This window comes from Dendropsophus ebraccatus, chromosome 5 (genome assembly GCF_027789765.1).
Source record: "Dendropsophus ebraccatus isolate aDenEbr1 chromosome 5, aDenEbr1.pat, whole genome shotgun sequence".
Taxonomy (NCBI): domain Eukaryota; kingdom Metazoa; phylum Chordata; class Amphibia; order Anura; family Hylidae; genus Dendropsophus; species Dendropsophus ebraccatus.
In genome coordinates this window covers 106426611-106442914 of record NC_091458.1, presented here as the reverse complement: position 1 = coordinate 106442914, position 16304 = coordinate 106426611, and the positions used below count along the sequence as shown (strand labels likewise).

General features: G+C 40.2%; 1 protein-coding gene across 1 annotated transcript in view; it reads left to right on the top strand.

The window, feature by feature from the left end:
- GCC2 (GRIP and coiled-coil domain containing 2) overlaps window positions 1-5207 on the top strand; it is a 43945-nt gene extending 38738 nt beyond the window's left edge. Inside the window, exons 20-23 of the mRNA XM_069970930.1 lie at window positions 312-506; window positions 1982-2127; window positions 2360-2561; window positions 3859-5207. Of these exons, the coding sequence (XP_069827031.1) occupies window positions 312-506; window positions 1982-2127; window positions 2360-2561; window positions 3859-3929 (614 nt within the window). The 3' untranslated portion in view covers window positions 3930-5207. The remainder of the gene's footprint in view (window positions 1-311; window positions 507-1981; window positions 2128-2359; window positions 2562-3858) is intronic.
- Window positions 5208-16304: the final 11097 nt, after the last annotated feature.

Here is a 16304-nt window from a genome sequence, read left to right as displayed (position 1 = left end):
TCAACATATACAGGCTCAAGTTCCATGTGCTATATTATAGGTGATTCAATTGGTTGTACAGTATTTGCACATTGTCCGTCTCTGGATTCCAGATTATGTAACGTTTCTGGACTGTTGGAATGTATGGGTTCTCAGAAGCCAAATTATTATGAGGTAGATCGGCTGTTTCAGTTTTTTTCCACGTTTGCTTTCATCATGTAAAAACAGGAGGAGGGGTGTAGGAAGGAAAGGCATTTCCCTGCTGTCCATTTTCTTGTGTTTCTTGTTATTAGTTATACATTCTTGCGTATTCTATATTTTCTTTGTTTAAGGTCCCTCAGGTTCTCAGCAGCCTCTGAAAAGCTCACGGGAAAGGCGACCAGCTGATCTTCATATCCTGGATTTATATTCCATTGCCAGGGAGGAAGGTGAAGGAATGGAAACCACGGATAATGAATCAGTCTCCTCTGCCAGCACATATGCAGCTACCTTAGAACAGCTCCTTAATGCTTCAGAATCAAAAACTGGTAAACATTGTATTTCTTTTTAAAAGATGAAACAAAACCAGCAAGTGGCCACAGGATTCGACCATTAAACCTAAGTAAATGGTATATCGAATAAAAGTCTAAATAGGTTAAAGAGTCATAGTGCTCAATAGATTCTTATCCTTAGACACTGGCTTGTTAGTTCAGCAATCGACATACTTTAAGGTCTTTTTTACCTCTTATCATGTTAGGATTAAATATGGCACATAGATTGTGTGCTGTGAGACTGCCAGCAGGGTACTCAGTACAGGACTCCTTAGGCAGCTTTTCCCAGTATAAGCATTTGTGGTCTGTCCTACCACCTGGAGCTAAATATGTAATGGGCTGTCATATGATTCTCTGCTTATAGTCTGGTCACAGGCAGGTACGTGTTAGAGGACCTGTCCTATCTCCTGACATGTCTGTTTTACTATATACTTTTTTTCTTTATAAAGTAACAATTCTGGGTCATCTGTCTTCTACGGTTTCTTTCGTATTTCTGTACAATTTATGAATAAACTGATCACTCGGTTTTATTATTTTCCTTGTCATAGGGGTGTGTCTTTACAAAGTGTGGCATTGTCCAACTGGTGCTGACTGTGCCAAATGGCAACACCCAGTTGTCTATTTATTCATAATTCTCTAGGAGGAATAACAGAGGAATGGTACAGTGCAGAGTTCTAACAATCTCCATAATTTATATATTATGAGGGTGACTGGTATTAACTAAAACGGACATATCAGCAGTGGTCATGGACTCTCTTTTTAAAGGAAATCTGCCATCTGCAATTTACATTCCAAACTGCTGACAAAGGATACCTTTCATTACTTTGTCAGTGCTTCCAGAATGTACAAAAATGCTTTTATTCTCTGGTGGAAAGAGAGTTTCCCTACCTTGTGAAGTGCAGTAAGCTGGAATGACTCCTGAGGGAGCGAGGAGGTGCCTTCAGAAGTTAAGAGCTCGGGAAAGCCTTTTTGACTCTTTGAAATGGGATATAGAAGTATTGACTGATATATGAAAGCTACCATCTGTTTCCTTTGATCTAACAGCTATTTAACAGTACTAGTAGTGTGGAACAAATTCACTTTAAGGGTACAAACACACACACCGTATATGCAGCAGATACGCAGCAGATCTGCAGCAGATTTGGTGGTGCGGATTTGATGCTGTGTTCAGTTATTTAAATCTAATCTGCTGCGTATTTGCTGCGTATTTGTTGCGCATTTGCTGCGTATCGCAGCAGTAAATAGGCTGTGTACACGGTGTGTGTGTTTGTACCCTAAGGCAATGCAGTGTTTAATTTGCAGGTCTTAGTCCAGGAATCCTTTCATTATTGAAAAAGAACTTTTATTTTCAGTACCCCTCAGTTGCTGCAGTCCACGGGTGTAGTGATAAGGACTGACAGCTCTGAAGGCTCTTTAGTTTTTCAAGTATTGATGTTTTTTATTGTTTGCTTATAACATGTGCCTGTTTTCAGCGGCAGACATTCCTCAGTGGCAGCCAGAACTTTCTAAGGAAGAATTAACTGAAAAACTCACCACAACATTAAAGAGTGTTGAACATCTGAGTGGTCTTCTGCACGAGACTGAGGCAACTAATGCTATGCTCATGGAGCAAATAACAGTAAGTCTCCTTGCCAGTCCATTTAACTCTGTTATGTTGGAAATTTATTGATGTCAGATACATGCTAAAAATGAAAAAACGTGCACTGTGTTAATTTTAATGGATGTCTTGTAACACAACATTGCAATGGCCGCTGCAGCAGCAGAAATATGTATTTCCCCTGTCAACGTCACTTTATTAATTTTTTGTTGTTGTGTTTTACATTTTGAGTGACCTCATTTTCCTGTTACAGCTTCTCAAGAATGAAGTCCGCCGTCTAGAAAGGAATCAAGAAAGAGAAAAGTCTGTTGCAAATTTGGAATATCTCAAAAATGTTCTGCTGCAATTCATTTTCCTGAAGGCAGGCAGCGAAAGGCAGCGTCTTCTTCCAGTCATCGATACCATGTTGCAATTGAGTCCTGAAGAGAAAGGAAAACTTTTTGCCATTGCCCAGGGTAGGATATTAGTGTGATCACAATGGTGCATTGCATTAAAAGGGTTATCCAGGCTTAGCAAAACATGACCAGTTTCTTCCTGAAACACAATCTCTCCTGTCCTCAGTTTAATGGAACGGAGCTGGAAAACCAACATCTAAAATAAATGGAGCTAACATTTAATACTATACACAACCTGAGGACAGGGTGGTGCTGTTTTTGCAAGAAAGTAGTTGTGTTTCTTTAAATCCTGGATAACCCCTTTTAATGCTTTAAAATTAGGGATGGTCCGAACCTGCCGAGGTTCGGGTTCGTACGAACCCGAACACTCTGCAATGATTCCCGCTGTCTTCTTCCTCCGTGGAGAGGGTGGATACAACAGGAGGACTGCCTGGAAAACTGGGATACAGCCATAGCCATAGGCTGTATCCCAGTTTTCCAGGCGGTCCCCCCGTTGTATCCACCCGCTGCACGGAGCCGGCAGACAGTGGGAATCTGATGCCGAGCGTTTGGGTTCATACGAACCCGAACCTCGGCAGGTTCAGACCATCCTTATTTAAAATTTATGGAGACTGGGAAAGATTATCATATGTATACATTGTACAATACTATTGAGGTTATGAAAAAATTATTCACGTAACATTATAGTTGGATCAATTCACATTTTATTCATATTTCTCTTCTTTATTCTACTTTTTTTTTAGATAATTTTTATTTAAAATTTCCTTATACAAGAGGAAGGAATAATAAAATCGTCTTAGCACTGACATTATACACAGTAGCAAATTCTCAGACCACAACCAGAATCTTAAACCCATTACTCATCCCACCCTAGCCCACCCCTGACGAGGGAAGAAAGAAGGAAGGAGGAGAAAGCAAAAAAAGCTACTTTTTGGCTAGAGTACAGAAACACCAATATTTATTTTTGTGCCTTTAATATCATGCAGGTCTAGTTTGGTGCTTTTACAACCTGTACTAGCCAACCCATTTTCTTAGAAAATGTTTCTACTGTAGAGGAAAGTTCATATGGTAGCACTAAATAAATTTTATCCACACCATGCATTCTATGTTTGACACATTGCACATTCATAAAGACTGGCGTATTGCCATGCAAGTCTTAGATAAAGCCCTGCCCTTTTACCACTCATAAATCAGGTGCGGGAGCAGGCCTTGCGTACGCTGGGAGAAGGTAAGAATCTGCACCTTCTCCATGACGTACGCCAACCGGGGCAACCTTCACAAATGTCTCCTATTGTGTAATTCTGGAACGTTTTGCTGCATGAATTCCCAAATGTTTCTTTTTTTTTTTGCTCTTTAGGGGAAGAGGAGTCTGCTGCACGACCAGCTGGATGGGCCTCTTATCTCCATAGCTGGTCAGGGCTTCGGTAGTTGGTGGATCCACATCAAACCTTTGAAGATTTGCACTGTTTGTTCCTTCTTATCTCAGTTTTTGTGTGTTTGTCTTCATTGTGAAACTGGAACCTAAATGTTGACTCCAAATTGAAAAAAAAAAAAAAAAAAATCACAGTGCCTAACAATTCTATAAAAGGTATTGTAGGGGGAGATACTTTGCACAGCACACTTTCTTACAATTGTTTACTCTTTTTAATTTATGGCGTTTTAATGTTTTCTCCAGGATAATGTTTCTATTCCATTGCCATGGCAAGAAAACAACATGTACAAAATAAGATTCATTGCAGATTTTTTATTTTAAATTTTTCTATAGCAAGTAGGAATTTGTTATATATTCTATGGCATTATATGTTACTCTACGTATTCTTATGTAAACCAAAGAATGTATATAAATCACAATTAAGCACGAGTAAAAATGGAGAGGAGTTCTAAATACAGCATTGTCTAATGACAGCAGCGTAGATCACTTATCCTCAGAAAGGATCTTGGCAGTTTTTAAGTAAAACTTCAAGGAATCTGCTATTAACTGCAATGCTTTTCTTTATGTTCTCCTCAAATTGGTGTATGTCTGTAAATCACTCCAGCTATTGCTTTGTAAGCTTTGATGATGTTGATTGTCAAATTTGAATGTATGTTTAGTGTTAGTACAAAGTGGTCTATTAACCAGCTACGTAGACATATTTTTTACTGACCACCTTATTCTGTTTACTTAAGTGGTTCTTTAAAAAGCCACAACAAAGCACCTTTGTCCATTAACAATAATTGGAAGTGTATATGGAATCAAGTTTCACTTTTGCTTTTATACTTGTCACTGAAAAAGCTGAGGAAATTGCTGTGTTCTTTTGTGTTAATTCCCCCCCCCCCCCCCCCAATTTTGTAGGTGTGTGAAATGTGTCATACCATCATTCTTCTGTGTTACCTGGTTGCAGGGTGTTTTTTTCTGCAGCAGTCGGCAGTTTGTCTTTATGGCTAATATGCAAATCATTGCAGGTAATTGATAACCAGATTCCTGCTGCGCTCAGTGTCAGTGGAGTGGCTCCAGCATCATGATATCATGAAACTTGGACCATTTCACAAGATGATGCTGTCTTCTAACTGCTGTAGCCGCTCTGACACTGTTTGTACTGATGTGACAGACAGCCACAGAACATTCTCCTTTGCTGGAAGTGGTCCAGTTGTCAGTTTATTAATTATATTGAATATTCGCTGTGCAAAGGAATGAATGCTCTGTAATAGGAATAGGGCATGGAAGAGTGAAGATAAAGATTATATATATATATATATATATATATATATATATATATATATATATATATATATAGTACAGGATTAGTTGCTTATTGGACATTACAGATCCTTCTTGTTTGCACTGGAAATGGGAGTTATCTGCTGGCATAATGAAGCAGATCTTACATTCCAATTTCCAACCCATTACTACAGTCTGTCGTCTGCAGCTCATTTACAAGCGGTATACTGAGATAAATGTAGTCACTATTACTTTGGAATTTGCTGTTCACTGCTATTGTTATGATGATCTCTTTCCGTATGCATTGGCTAAATATATTATCTTTTTTTTAATTAAAGAATTAGCATTAATGAAAGTCTGCACAACTTCCTGTCACATTATAGGGTCCCTATGGTTATACAGCTTCTTGCATATATACACCTTGCTTCATGCATAAAGTGGAGTGTAACATACATCCTTTGTCTTTTTTAAATGTGAAGTTTAATGTATATTGCTGCTGAGAAGGTGCAATTCATGTGCAAGCAGGAAGAGCAGTTTGCTTTGTAGGCCATGTCACCATAAAACTCTACTGTAAAGATCCTGTTTGGTTTTATTTTTTAATTTGATGCAAAGTTGTCGTAATTTATCATACATTTCTATAGTCTCAGTATCTGACCTGTTTAAGTCTCAGACAGGTTTTTTTCTCATTGACCAAAAATATTTCCCAATAACATTACTGCCAATGTAGCAGAAGTGTAGTTTACATTTTTACATACGGTCACCTGCTTCCTAGAAGCATACAGCTAAGTTTTGTGATTTTCTTTCAGGAATAATTAAAGAGGTTATCCAGGCACTAAAAATCTAATTTGGCTGGGGGTCCACCAAAGGTCTCCAGATTGTAATTCTGCTTTCTACTTCCGAGACTTATTTGACCCAGCAGGAAGGTCTTGCTCAGCCATCACTGGCTGCAGCGTTTGCCACCTTGCTTAACACAAAAAAAAATTGTGTTGCCTGGATAACCTATTTTTAAGTGGGAATTGAAAGCAGCTTTTTAAAATCAGATTATTCATTTCAATCTATGAATGCTAAATTACTTTCTTTATTAATTTGGACTAATTATTATAAATTATACAAAGAGAACCAGTCATCTTTCAGGCTACCAAAATCATGGCCTCTCCCCTCCTTACCAGCCATTATTCTTTGTCTATAAGGAAAGATCTATTAAGGTCAGTGGGGCAGGCAGAAGTCACCAGGGACCACTCAGTTCACTCATGGTTCAGGCAGTATGAAAGTGACAGGTACCCTTTTAAAGCTTAAATATTAAAAATAATTATTGTTAGAAAGGCTAATCCTACCGTGTCACTTCACTTGCAATTGTAAAATCTATTGTATAGACATGCTAATATTACTCCTTACTCACTATACACTGGCATTCAGAATGTAATCTGAGCCATGTGGGTAGAATGGAAATATTGTACACATGCTAAGGAAGAGAGATATTTTACTAGTGATTTTTTTTGTTTGTCCCATTTTGGATTATGAAGGAAATTTAAAGTTTGTATGCTGTTTGTCAAGTTAGAGTGAATGGATGTCACAAAGTATGCAAGCATCTGATGATCTCAAAGCTGCAGGCAGTCTGGTTGTTGGACCTCTTTGTATTTGCAGGTAAATTGATGTCCCTGTGCTTAGCTGGTTTTATGGCTTTTTTTTGGCCCAATTTTACAGCAGAAAAACAACAAACTGACATGTAGATGCACCCATTGAATGTTCATTCTGTGAATAACTGGGCTTACAAAAGGCTGTTCTGTTGTGAAGTAAGAACAGTCAGACGTCTTTAGTCAGACTTTTTTTTAATTGTAGTGTTTGCTCCACAATAAAATTTTTCCTCAAATGTCCGATGATGTGGAGTTTAGAAGTAGAGTCCATGGGGGAGATTTATTAGGCATCCTTATAGTAAGCCATTGTTGCTTATAGCAGTCAGTCAGGGCTCCACTTTCGGATATTAATTAGCTCTTAAAACTGAACTGTGACTGGTCGCTATGGGTAAGAAATGACATATCTTATTATAAGGCTGCCTCATAAATCTCCCTCCATATGTTTTAAGCATGGCTGAAAAAATACACAATCTAGAATTGAGCAATGCTTGGGGAGAATAACCCAGCTGTAGCCATAGAATCTGGCTAGGCCTGGGATTCTGGGCTTTCGTTTTGGGGATGTCCACATTTCTGAAATGCCAATGTGACTCCACCTTAAAGCTTTGTAAACTGTGAAGAAAACCTGCAATTCCTGCACACTGTAATATCTCTTCTAATAAAGATTTTTGATTTTGATTTCTCCACCTGTGTTTTTGCTTACGTTTTTGTAAGTATTATCCTTCTCTGAGGATTCCACATGTATTCTGCTTTCTCTATATAACCTCTTCCTAGAGGGCCAGCATTGTATTTTCTCCATTTCTAAATAACACAGGAGCTGTTTGGTCTATTTTTGGCTAATGTAAGTTACTTATTAGGTGGACTTCGGAAGCTACGACAAAACTGGCAAAAATAAAAAGTAACAGCACTCATAAAGCTTTGCTGATTCCAGATTTCTCAGTACTTTCATTTTGAAATGTAATGGCAAGAGCCACTGTGCTAGAGACCTTTATACTTAGTGTCACTGTTTCAAAATCTTTTCACTGTCACTGTTTCAACTTTTAACCCCTTAACGACAAAGGGTGTATATTTACGCCCTGTTGCCGTTAAGGACGTTCAGAGCGGGGCCGCGCGGCGACCCCGCTTTGAACCGCGGCGGTCCCGGGTGCCGCTTGTAGCCCGGGACCGCAGGTATTAGCGGGCACGGTCCGATCGCTGTGCCCGCTAATACAGTAATCAGATGCAGCTGTCAAACATGACAGCTGCATCCGATTACCGGCTGCAGCACTTCCCTGGTGTCTAGTGGAGGAGATCGCCGATCTCCGTTTCTTAAGACGGCCGGGGACTGCTCCAAGATGGCGCCGTCCCCGGCTCGGCACTCGTTTACTTCCGGCTGCAGCAGCCGGAAGTAAACGAGTGCCTATCTCTCTATGAGAGATTAGTGTGCACTTATACTAGAAGTCCCCCAGGGGGGCTTCTAGTATAAGTGTAAAAGTTAAAAAAAAAAAAGTGTCATTATTAATAAAAATCCCCCTCCCCTAATAAAAGTCAGAATCACCCTCCTTTTCCCAGGTTATAAATAAAAGTAAAAAAATAAATAAACATGTTTGCTATCGCCGCGTGCGTAATCGCCCGAACTATTAATCACATTCCTGATCTCGCACAGTAAACTGCGTCAGCGCAAAAAAATCCCAAAGTGCAAAATTGCGCATTTTTGGTTGCATCAAATCCACAAAAATTGTAATAAAAAGCGATCAAAAAGTCGTATATATGCGCAATCAAGGTACCGATAGAAAGAACACATCATGGCGCAAAAAATAACACCTCACACAGCCCCATAGACCAAAGGATAGCGCTATAAGCCTGGGAATGGAGCGATTTTAAGTGACATATATTTGTTGACAATGGTTTAAATTTTTTACAGGCCACCAGATACAATATAAGTTATACATGTTATATATCGTTGTAATCCTAACGACTTGATGAACACATATAACATGTCAGTTTTACCCCAGGGCGAATGGCGTAAAAACACATTTCCCCCAAATACACAAAATGCGTTTGTTTTTTTTTCAATTTCAACACACTTTGAATTTTTTTTCTGGTTTCGCAGTGTACTTTATGCAAAAATTCAGCCCGTCATTGCAAAGTACAATTAGTGACGCAAAAAATAAGGGCTCATGTGGGTCTCTAGGTGGAAAAATGCAACTGCTATGGCCTTTTAAGCACAAGGAGGGAAAAATGAAAACGCAAAAATCTAAATTGGCTCTGTCTTTAAGGGGTTAAAATCTAAATCAACCATAGATGTTAAATAAAGCAAGTTTGCAATTTTCATTCATTATTATTTTTATTGTTGTTATGCTGTAAAACAAAGCTGAACTTAACAGAAATCCAGGTCCAGTCTCCAGAAGGCAGATTCTCTGACTTGTGCTGGTTGTAAAAAACAGACTAAACACAGGAATTCTGGCTAGTACAGAAAGTCACTGCTCAATATGTCCATCAGTCACATGACTGCCTCAAAAGACCTGAGTTACGCTGGACTTCCTGTTTTCTGACTCTTTGAGAAAAAAAAAAGGTCAGAAAACAGGAAGTGACATGAAAAAAAAAAAATTATGTAAATTGCAAACTTGTTTTATATCACATCTACTTTTGGTTTATCACAGAAGCGCTAGTATGTATGCAGGCACTCCAGTCACTGAATCTGCAGGCACGGACTAAGCACACAGGACCAGCCGGCCGTCACACCATCGGGGGTGCTCTGCTTATAGACATAATTCATAAATCATTCTAATTCTGTGGATTGCACTATTGTTTGTCTGTTACCTGCCTTCGAAATAAAGCGTCTTGAACCTATGGGTGAGTGCCGCTACTGACTTCCTTTGGAAGGATCTACTTTTGGTTTAGATTTTGAAAGTTTTAACTAGGATCCGCAGCAGATTTGATGGTGCAGATTTGATGCTGTGTTCAGTTATTTAGATCAAATCTGCTGCGGATCCGCAGCATAAAATCCGCTGCCATCTGGTATGTGTGAAGCTACCCTAATACAAATTATTACAAAACAAATAATTAGGCTACAAATTGAGCCATTCATTTCCAACCATTATTAGACTATTGCCCTTCTGAAGGACAGTCATCATGTTGTATTGATAGTGATCATACTTTATAGTGTATATCGTTAATTTGAAGCCCTCCATTAGATAAGAAGTTGTGGATCATAGAAACTGTTTTGTGATATTACCTCTACTAGAATAAGTACATATCATCTTTGTTATGTTTTATCTATTCTTCCTTACATATCAAACTAGTTTGCTAGTTCTTGAGGTCAAAGTCTCATTCCTGCACCTTGTTTATCAAAAGGAAACATTTTACTTGGAAGAAATCCCAGTTTAGTTACAATAGAAGCTGATTTACTATGTTTGAGACTCTTAAAGTTATTTAATCAAGCATAAAATGCCGCTCAAAGTGACAGCTGGTGCAGTTTTTAGGTAATGCTCAGCCTTTATTATACAAAAGAAAACCTCTGCAGACAGTAGTGTACTTGCAGATTTAAACAGTGGTAAGTCTCAGCCTCTAGTAATTGAAGTCCAACTCCTACCTGCACTGCTAGCACTAGATGCATCCAGTAGCACCATGTGTAGAGTGCCCTTACTTCTAGGGCTGACTGTTCACTCGCCCCTTCCCTTGACAGATTTCAGTGTAACGGGATCATCAATGTTACACAGTTTATCTATTAATGGTTTTAATGCTAATTGGTATATATGTAATTACAAGTAGGAGAAGTATCTAGTTAGCAATCTAGTCCAGCTCAAGAACTGGTATATTTAACAACAATTTTTTATAAAATGTTTCAAATGAGTAAAACAAGAACATTGGACGCGGGGCAAAAAGGCCCATGATGGCGCAGGGGTCCCATCAGGCACTGCAGCGGGGGCGGAGGAGCATAAGGAGGCCCAAGATGGCGCTGGACCTCTCAGCAGGCACAGCAGCGGTGGGCGGACGACGGCAAGTAGGAGAACCAATATAGCACCAGAGGTGGGCGGCTGGAGAGCAGAAGGCCCAAAATGGCGGCGGGGCGGATCGGGAGCAGAGAGGCCCAAGATGGCACCGGACATCTGGGGGCGGACAGGGAGCAGAGTGGCCCAAGATGGCACTGGACCTCCTGACAGGCTGGGGAGCAGGAGGCCCAATAGAGTAAGCAACTTGTATGTTGGAGAGCAGGAGGCCCGGACCTCCCGACAGGCTGGGGGAGTAGGAGGCCCAGTAGAGTAAGCAACTTGCATGACAATTCATTTCATCATTCCCCTGAAAGAGGTCAGGGATTTGATCAAAACCCTGACTTTCTTCATGGAAATGATGTAACGGCTTGGTCATTTCATCATTTCCTGGGATTTGATCAAATCATCGATTCTATCATTTACCTGCATCATATATAACTTTCAATGTACTTTTAATAGAAAAAAGTTTAGCAAACTTGCCTCCTTCTCCTGATATGCTGCCCTTTTAATTTCATTATTGACAGCTTGTTGTCTAGGTTACTGAACAACACTAATTACGAGCATAATTTGTTCCGGGTCCGTGCTTGTAATCCAAATCACTCTTAAACCATAGAAAATTTTCCCATAAGAAATCATTGAAATGCAGACAATTGGTTCCACACCCCAAAAATTATTTAAAATTCTGAATAACATGTGAAACAAATGTTAAGAAACAGCTGAATATGTGACATTATCAGTTACTGTACAGTAAAGAAATCAGCATGTGGAGTATAATGTATAGTAAGTGCATAAACCTAAAAAACAGCAGCAGTTTGTAGATACAGTTCCTCATAATGCAGTAGAGTAGTGCAACAGGCTCGAATAGAGAAGCAGGGCTGCTGTCACAGGTCTGTGTGGTCACAAGACAGCAATGGGGAAGGGGTGTGTGTTCAGCATGGACCAATCAGGAAGTGAGAATCACAGAGCTGTGCAGACCATGGACAGTGACAGAAACCTTTCTATACAGCAGTGTGAATGGCAGTGTAAGTGCAGGCAGATTATAGCAGCAGTGTTTATAGCTGAGTGTAAGTGTAGGCGCATTATAGCAGCAGTGGGAATGGCTTATTGTAAGTGCAGGCACATCACATCAGGAATTGAGAAGGATGGGAAACACAAGGGCTGACAAAGACTGCAGGGAACATGAAGGAATGAGCAGGGCTCATATGTGGGCACATAAATGCAGCACTTTCTTTCAGGGGAGAGGGATTACAGCTATGAAGAGATTACCTCCACAGTCCTGTCCCATGATGCAAGTCCCAGCCTGAAATGGATCTGCTACGATTTGGAAGGTGAGGGAGACTTCCTGGGTCAGAGAAAAGTGCCGTAGACCCCACTATGCAGACCATGCCCCTTCCCCGCCTCCTACCTAAAGCTCCCACTTCGGGAGCTCTTAAACCAAAACAATGTTCTTAAACCAAGTCACAATTTTGAAAAACTGTCAGCTCTTAAGTCCATGCCCCTCCCACCCAGTACAGGGAGCTCTTGAGCCAAAGCAATGCTCTTAAACCAAGTTATAATTTGACAAAACTAGACAATATGAGGCTAAAACTTAACTTTTAATATTAGGTTGTTAAAAAATTATGGATCAAAGCTCAAAAACAATGTATACCAAAACCAAATAAGGTGACAAAATAGGGTGATAAAAAAAAAAAAAAAAAAACACCAAGGCACTTATAGCAGGAGATAATGGTCTATAGGGCGAGGGAGGGAAGTGCACTCTAAGCTGTTACCCAAGCCACTATCCCTGCCTTTTGGGGTAATCCACTTCCTTAGTAGGGGGGCCCCAACCACGGTGTCTGTCCCTTCTCTGATATAAGTGCAAGAACAAAAAATCAAACACACTCTGATCTATGTACAAAATATTTAAAAGATCAGAGAGGTAATTCCAATTGTTTCAATGTATAATGTTCCTACGCGTTTCACCTATCTGATATACACAGGTTCATCAGGGAACTTTTAAAGCGTAACTGTCATGTTTTTTTTGTTGTTTTTTTATTGCAGAAATCAGTAGTATAAGCGATTTTAAGAAACTCTGTAATAGGTTTTATCAGCCAAAAAAGCCTCCTTCTGTACTCAAGAAGCAATCTCCCAGCCTCCCCCCCTGACTTCTTATCTGTGCATTATCAGGCAAACACGTCTTCATTACAGAGAAGCCAGTGAAGACGGGCTCTGCTCTCTCCATTGTAAGCCTATGAAGGGGGGAGGGGCTGAGGGAGATGAGGGAGCAGGAAGAGGTGACATGAAGGTCAGCTGTTTGTAGACTCTCTGGGCACCTAAAACGCTAAATTCAGGTGTCAGAAAGGTCAGTGCTTATCTATGAACTTACTGAGAGAAGATTGCAGGGTGTTGTGCTTTGCAGGACTGCTCTGTGCTCAGTCACTCCTAACAGCCCCTCCCCTCTCCATAGCCACATAATGGACACAGAAATCCTGCTTCATCTGATGTGAGGGGGGAGGCTGAGAGATTGATTTTTCAGTACAGAAGGAAACTCTTTTAGTACATAAAACCTATTACAGTTTCTTAAAATCGCTTGATCGCTTGTACTGTTGATATTTAATGTTTTCAGAAAAATGACCCTGAAATGACAGTTACGCTTTAAGTACTGGTCGTTTTTTTAAAAAAGGATGGTGATACCAAAGAACACAACAAAAAAAAATGCCTGAGAGTATTCCATTTTAATGAAAAGCATACTTCATATGACAGAGATGAGCACTGTAAATGAGCTTACAAATATAAGACTAAAGATGGTAGGCGCGGGGCAGATACAATAATAAACACCACAAATTTGATTATTTTGAATTAAAACTCAAAGACTAGGGGGAGATTTATGAAAGGATGTAAATATACACCTGGTGTAAACTGCCCACAGCAACCAATCACAGCTCAGCTTTCAGCTCTGGCAAAATATAAGAGGAGCTGTGATTGGCTGCTCTGGGCAGTTTACACCAGGTGTACATTTATACCCATTCATAAATTTCCCCCTGTATGTCACAGAGCAAGAGAGATCCCGACCCGGGTACAAGTCAGTGGCCACAAAGGTATAGAAACTGTTATACCTTTACGGCCATTGAATTGTACCCGGGTCGGGATCTCTCTTGCTCTGCATCTGAACGACGCAGGATGAGATCTCACTTACCATGTACAAGAACAACAGAGGATGAGTATTACCACATACAGCACTGTGTTTATTGTCTAATAGGCTGTTTGGATAAATGATTTTTATCTTTTAAAAGCACATATAGTCTTTAAAGCGTAACTGTCATTTTTTTAAAAACATTAAATATCAACAGTTCAAGCGATTTTAAGAAACTTTGTAATAGGTCTTATAAACCAAAAGAGTTTCCTTCTGGACTGAAAAAGCAATCTCCCAGCCTCCCCCCTAACTTCAGAAGAAGCAGGTTTTCTGTGTCCATTATGTGGCTATGGAGAGGGGAGGGGCTGTTAGGAGTGAATGAGCACGGAGCAGTCTTGCACAGCACAACACCCTGCAATCTTCTCTCAGTAAGTTCATAGATAAGCACTGACCTTTCTGACCCCAGAATCCAGCGTTTTAGGTGCCCAGAGAGTCTACAAACAGCTGACCTTCATGTCACCTCTTCCTGCTCCCTCATCTCCCTCGGCCCCTCCCCCCTTCATAGGCTTACAATAGAGAGAGCAGAGCTCATCTTCACTGGCTTCTCTGTAATGAAGACGTGTTTGCCTGATAATGCACAGATAAGAAGTCGGGGGGGGGGGGGGGGGGGAGGCTGGGAGATTGCTTCTTGTGTACAGAAGGAGGCTTTTTTGGCTGATGAAACCTATTACAGAGTTTCTTAAAATCGCTTATACTACTGATTTCTACAATAAAAAAAAATATGACAGTTACGCTTTTAGGTTTAATTCATTATAATTGAATTTGTGGTGTTTATTATATCTGCCCCGCGCCTACCATCTTACTGCTGCTGACGTCATCATTAGTCTTTTGTATTAGCTATTAATAAGATCATTTACAGGGCTCATCTCGGAATACTATGAATACTCTCGGCCATGTTTTTTGTTGTGTTCTTTGGTATCACCATCCTTTTTTTTAAAAAACGACCAGTACTTAAATGTTCCCTGATGAGCCTGTGTATATCAAATAGGTGAAATGTGTAGGAACATTATACATAGAAATATTGGAATTAACTCTGATCTCTAAACTATTTTGAACATAGATCAGAGTGTGTATTTGATTTTTTTGGGGGGGTAGATTTATCAAACTGGTGTAAAGCAGAATTGTCTTAGTTGCCCTTAGCAACCAATCACATTAAACTTTTTATTCCTCATAGACTCTTTGGAAAATGAAAGGTGGAATTTGATAGGTTGCTAGGGGCAACTGAGACAATTCTACTTTACACCCAGTTTGATAAATCTCCCCCTTGGTGTTTTTTCTCTGCACTTATATTAGAGAAGGGACCAACACTGTGTTTGGGGCCACCCTACTAAGGAGGTGCATCACCTCAAAAGGCAGGGATAGTGGCTTGGGTAACAGCTTAGAGTGCACTTCCCTCCCCCACCCTATAGACTATCATCTCCTGATATAAGTGCCTTGGTGTTTTTTATCACCCTATTTTGTCACCATATTTGGTTTTGGTATACATTGTTTTTGAGCTTTGATTCATAATTTGTTAACTATATAGTCTAGTTTTGTTAGTTTTGTCATAATTTTGTTTGACTATAGGGCAGTCTATCTACAGGTTGGCAGTAAACCTAAAGAAAGTCTGCTTTGGTGTTATAATTTTGCAAAGCGCTCTCAATGCAAGTTACTCTTAAACTAAGGTACCACTGGGTATATAATTCTATAAAACCCTTCTATAAAGCCCTTCCATGTTATGAAAAGTCTGCAGCACTGGACTCTCTCATCCTTTCACACTCCAGCCTGTCTTGGTACAGATAAGGAGGACTCCTGTCACTGATGGAAGGATTGGCTACAGCCATTTCTTTAGGATACATTGTTTGGCTACAAGCAGGAAGGCGAGAAGGGCCAAGGGGACCTTCAGTGAGTCTAGAACATATGAAACATAAGAAACCGTGGTGTAGAAGAATTACCAATCATCTTGACTATAGCTTGTATTTACAGTGGTTTGCAATAAATTACAATATCAACAAAAAGTTATTTTTGTTTCAGTAATTCAATTAAAAAATGTGACCTCATATATTCTATAGTTATTACATACAGAGTGAACTTTTTTAAGCGTTTATTTCTGTTAAAATTGATGATTATGGATTATAGCCAACAGGGCTGATTCTGGGGTCTCTGCCGCCTGAGGCGGCCGCCCCCTCACTAGCACCGCCCAACACCCCCCCCTGCCGTAACCTAATCATACGCGCCCGCACCCCCCCCCCCCCCAGGCGTTCCGGCCCTGCAGCCACTCGCCTGTCCTGCAGCAGCCGTCCCGTCGCCAACGCTCACCACTGTCCCCCTCCGCGCTCCTGTGCCGTC